At 31.2% G+C, this 5,547-nt stretch overlaps 1 protein-coding gene across 1 annotated transcript; it reads right to left on the bottom strand.

Moving 5' to 3' along the window:
* Positions 1-828: 828 nt before the first annotated feature.
* LOC139857259 (myb-related protein 306-like) lies at positions 829-3,301 on the bottom strand. The gene is made up of 3 exons (XM_071845993.1): positions 2,699-3,301; positions 1,851-1,980; positions 829-1,735 (listed from the first exon to the last, which is right to left on the bottom strand). The coding sequence occupies exons 1-3, from the start codon at positions 2,829-2,831 to the stop codon at positions 940-942; spliced, it is 1,059 nt and encodes a 352-aa protein (XP_071702094.1). The 5' UTR covers positions 2,832-3,301; the 3' UTR covers positions 829-939.
* Positions 3,302-5,547: the final 2,246 nt, after the last annotated feature.

The following is a 5,547-nucleotide window of genomic DNA, read 5'->3' as shown; positions in this document are numbered from 1 at the left end:
CTAATTTTCATTCTTCAGTGTCTTAGATATATGCCCAATATATAATATAATGAAAGACTAATTACAAAAAATTAATTTGTTCTAAGAAGATGATAATGAAGGGAATTAGGACTAAATTATGAAACCTGCCACTTAATTAGTCGAGTACTAGAATTTAAAATTCCTAAATCGATACAATTAATTGCTTGAAAGATGATATATATATATATATACAAAAGGCAACCAACAAAAAACGTTAAAACTTAGTTAAAACTAGTCCGGACCGGCCCGCGCGTTGCGCCGGGGGCTTTCGGCTTCCGTATTCATATTTAACATATCGTTGTGTATTTACAGAGAGGAACACGGCCCATGTGTTAATCGTCGTTTTATATGTCGTTGTGTTAAGCGTTTTTTAAAAAGTATCCGTTTCGAACATAGTTAGTTTTGTTTTGTTCAATAAATTTTTCCGAGTGTAACGGTGCTGTCGGAAAAATTTAACTCGCAGCGAACAGAAAGAAATGTATTGGAGATAGCCCGAGGTGTTTAGCATTTTTGAATAGTGTTCGTTTCACGTATAGTTAGTTCCGTTGAGTTCGTAAGATTTTTTCGAGTTGAACGGTGGTCTCGGAAAAATTTAACTCGCACCGAGCGAGAAGATAGGGTCCGTTATAAATTCGGGTGGAATTAGTTTTTTTTATTTTAATTAAATTATATATTTACACTTGTTACCCCTGAGGAAGTGTAAAGTTGAGGTGTCGTGTAAATATAGCCGAAGTTGAGGGACCGTTTATAATGTGAACGCAAACTCAAAACGATAATCCGATATAACTGAAACGACGAAAATCACCACCACTTTTAGTATATAAGTATTAAAATACTTGGATTACTATAAATACCTAGCTAGCTAGATTTGATTCACAACTTTTTGTTGATTAATAACCAGAAAAACATCTTCCAAAACTAAGAGAGACAATACAAACCATAATCAGTTTCTTCTAAAGGAAGACTCACAAGGTTATCTTGAACTGTTGCATCATCAAGAAGCCATTTATCTAGGATTCTAAGAAATGGTAATTGATCAGATTCGATGTTCGGCTCTCTTTCGTCTTGTAACAAACTCGTTTCAGGCGAAACCGATGGTGAAACATCCGAAATATTACTGTTATTTGAATAGTTGTTAAATCCTAATTGCAAAGAATTATCAAAACCTTCACTTCGAGGACTTGGAAACTGGCCTTCTAAAGAGTTTTGAGTGTGATTAGTACCGATGCTTTCGGAGCTCGTTTGTGAAGATTTTTGTGGCTTATTCATCCAGTTTGGGAGCAACCTTGCAATATTTTCAGTACTTGATGCATAAGTGGTTATACTTTGATTGATTTGTGGTGGTGGTAGCATGGATTGTTGGTTAATTTGGGAACTAGGGTTTGTAGTAGTACTAATTGATAAGGCTTTTTTTGAAACTGTGGATGAGGATAATTCAGACAAATTGATGGATTTATTGCCAAGAGATAAAGCTTCACAAAGGGCTTGTTTGGCCATATGGATATCAGTTTGAAGCCTTCTTTCCCATTTACCTTTGGCCATAGCAGTTTCAAATGATGATGATGAATATGAACCCCTCAAACAACCATGATTGTTTTCTTGATCAGATGAGTCTCCTTGGATCTTACTCAGCTTCTTTTTCAGATGGGTGTTCCAATAATTCTTGATATCATTATCTGTTCTTTGTGGAAGGTAAGAAGCTATTGCTGCCCATCTACATAATTTGACCAAATCCCACATTAAAAAATTCATAAAAATGTGATCTTTAACATCATACCATCAATTCTTTAGTAAAGATTAAAACTTTTTGATTTGATGTGTATTTTTACCTATTGCCAAGAAGGGCTTGCAAATGAATCACCATTTTTTCTTCTTGATCTGTAAAGTTACCACGTTTGATACCCGGCCGGAGATAGTTTGTCCACCGGAGTCTGCAACTCTTACTGCATCTTAGCAAACCTGACACACAAAAATGAAAACTGAGAAGAGGAAGCTTACTAAAAAAGTAAAATTCTTTATTTTTCTCAAGGAAAAAAAAAAGTTGCAGGATACAATAAATACCCTAATTTAATAGCTCCAACAAACCCACCTCAAAGCAAGAATCTTTATTGAATAAAAATGAAAACCCAATCAGAAAATACACACACACACACAAATAATAATAATAATAATAATAATAATAATAATAATAATAATAATAATAATAAGGATTGTGGTCGCGATGTTTGTGTTGACTTGACATGGTCTTCTCCTTTGACACAGTCTGGGCTTTCTGACTTTGTTCCTGGACGTGCTGTGGTTGATGCGGCTCGTCGGAAGCGGGTCAAGTACGAATCTAGCTGTCAGACGATTGGTTATGGTTTCATTCCTTTCTCATTTTCTTCCCTTGGGGAATTAGAAAAGGATGCTGTTTCTTTGCTAAAGCGGGTTCAGAAGAGTTCGATGGCGTAAGATATTGGTGCCGGTGCTGCTGCTCATATTTTTACTAGGATAGGTTTTGCTATTGCTAGAGGTGTGGGAGCCCAGATTGTCTCTAGGCTCCCCACTAATTTTTTGTAAGTTTTAATACTTTTAAGTTTATTATTATTATAATAATAATAATAATAATAATAATAATAATAATAATAATAATAATAATAATAATAATAAATAAAAATAGTGAAATAGAATAGTATACCAGTATTGGTTGGAACAGATCTCCAATTACCAGGACCATGTTCTTGAATATAAGATACAAGCATTATATCTTCTTCTGGAGTCCATGGCCCTTTTTTCACACCATTTTTATCACAACAAGGAGGTCTTCCCATTGTAAATGTGAACTCTTCCTTCTTTATAAGATTCTTGAACAAACTTATTAACTTTGTGTTGATCAATATTCAAGATTTCTTAAGGTATATGTATAAAGGTTGAAGCTTTTTTGTTCTCTAGGTTTTCACTCTCAGTGTGTGTGTGTGTTAAGTGAGTAAGAAATGAGATGTGGTTTTCCTTTTTTATTAAATACTCCGTAACTTAGGATTAAATAAAGATATGTTAAGACAATGGTCTTTGGGTAGGGGTAGCCCCCCCTTGTAGAAATTAGTGTATATATATAGAGAGAGACGGTAGTGGTGATGGTGGACTTGTGGTGGTGATTTCAAACAACGTTGACCATGAAAAAAAGGTAAAAAAAATATAGATCACTAATTATTAATTACTTACTTTACTCAATATTGTAAATTGTGATTGTGATAAGCTGTTGTAGCTTTATCTCTCTTTCATCATAAACAATGGAAGTCAAAACGAAGACGGCAAGCTGCATTTACTCTTGTTGCTTGGAAAAGTGAGCGTTCATATGGAGATTTGAGGATATTTGATTAGAGTCTAGAGAGGAGGTAGGGGGTAAAAATGAATCAAGATTGAAGATCAAAAAAAAAAGGATTGAAGATTAACATGAAGCATTAATTTATAGGCTAGGTGGCAATATCACAGTTTTCAATTTAATATGGAGTAAGGTATAATAATTCATACGTATGTAATACGGAGTATAATATATCTATCTTCTATTTTTTTTTATATATACATTATTATATTATATATAAAGTGCTTGATATAAATTATATGTGTCAAACTTTAGGTTAAATTCTGACACATATCAACTCTACGTTCACACTACCACATGCTTTATATTACACGATTTATTTGTTTAAAAATTTTAGATTTTTATTGATATAAATTCCTAATATATAGTGTATATAAACTACATATTTTTTTAAAATTACAAAGTGTACATACATAATACAAAATTGAAAGCCCACACAAGTATGAATTTGGAATCAATTCAATGCACAAAATTAATAAAAATAAATATTTTAAGTCGTTTGAATATTCAGATACATCAAAGGAGATGATAAGCCACTAGGGGTGGTCAGTATTTGGTTTGAAACCGTGGAACCCGAAAACCAAACCGAAACCAAACCGAAAAAAGCCCAAACCGAATTTGAAAAACGATTTTCGGATCGAGTCAAACCGAAACCGAATTTGAATTCGGTTTTCGGTTCGGTTTTCGGTTTTGAAAATTCCGAATTCGGTTTAACCGAAAACCGAATTCAAATTTTTTAAATATTTAATTTGTATATTTATGTTTTAATGTCATTATAATTTGGGATCCAATCAATAAAATATGTTCTCACCCATATGACGATTTGGTAGGTCACATTATAATTATGTTACTCAAATTATTATGTTCTTCTTCTTAATAACAGAAGCAGTAAACGTCATAATTCAGCTGTAAATATTAATAAATCATCGAATTCTTTATAATTTAAAGTACGTCATTGTTTTAGAATATAAATAACCAAGACATCAGTAACGCCACAAAATAAACTAACATCGTTCTCAGTTTTTTCATAATATTCGGTTTTAACCGAAAATCGAACCGAATACGAATTCGAATTCGGTTTTCGGTTCGGTTTTCGGTTTTGCCCAAAAAAAATTCAAAACCGAATACACCGAACGGAATAAACCGAACAAACCGAAAACCGAACCGATTAACACCCCTATAAGCCACCACCCCTTATTTATTTATTTTATACTTAGATTTACTTTATATTGATAGTAACAATTTCTTTAATAAGGAAATAAAATCTCTTAAAATTTTGTAAAGTGACATGCAGAAGAATTAACCCGACAAGTGACACATGGCAAGTTTTAATTTGGAAGCGACATGTGATAAAAATGCTATAGATTCAGAATATCAATATCAATATAGATATTATATTATTTTGCAATATGGCATTTGTCACTACAAAATTAGTTTGTACTAAAATCAGATACAATTAGAGATGTACATAAATATTATTATTAATGATAAGTATAAAAATAACTTTTTACGGACTCATGCACAGTGTTTTATCAATTATTTGTCAATTAAAGTTAAAATAGTTCCAACCAACGGACTTATAATCTATGCGTTAGTATTCAATATTAATGCTTTCGATACAAATGTTTTCAGTAACGGAGGGTTATTTTATTTTAATTATATTATACATTTGATAAGTGCAAATAATTATTTATATAACTGACGTGCAACGCATGAGTTCACAAAACTAATTATATTATTATTATTATTATTATTATTATTATTATTATTATTATTATTATTATTATTATTATTATTATTATTTCTATTATTATTATTATTATTATTATTATTATTATTATTATTATTATTATTATTATTATTATTATTATTATTATTGTTATTGTTATTATTATTATAAGATTATAAGATTATACATAGATAGATAATTATTCTTTTCATTCGACAATAATTGTTCAATTTGACTTTTTTCAGTTTTTTGTTAACAACTTTGGTTGTAATTATTTTAATTTGTGTTATACAATAATTGATAAAATCTGTTTTAAGTAGCCTACCACTTTACTACTTTTCGCTCTTCAAAGCACCTCTCGGTGTCATAAAAGATCTTGAAGGTATGCGTCGTGTTTTTTTTTTTTTTGGCGGGTCTCATGAAAATAGGAAGATGG

The sequence above is a fragment of the Rutidosis leptorrhynchoides genome, chromosome 7, assembly GCF_046630445.1.
Source record: "Rutidosis leptorrhynchoides isolate AG116_Rl617_1_P2 chromosome 7, CSIRO_AGI_Rlap_v1, whole genome shotgun sequence".
Classification (NCBI taxonomy): Eukaryota; Viridiplantae; Streptophyta; class Magnoliopsida; order Asterales; family Asteraceae; genus Rutidosis; species Rutidosis leptorrhynchoides.
Note: the sequence above shows the minus strand (reverse complement) of the source record. Positions and strands in the feature narration are given on the sequence as shown.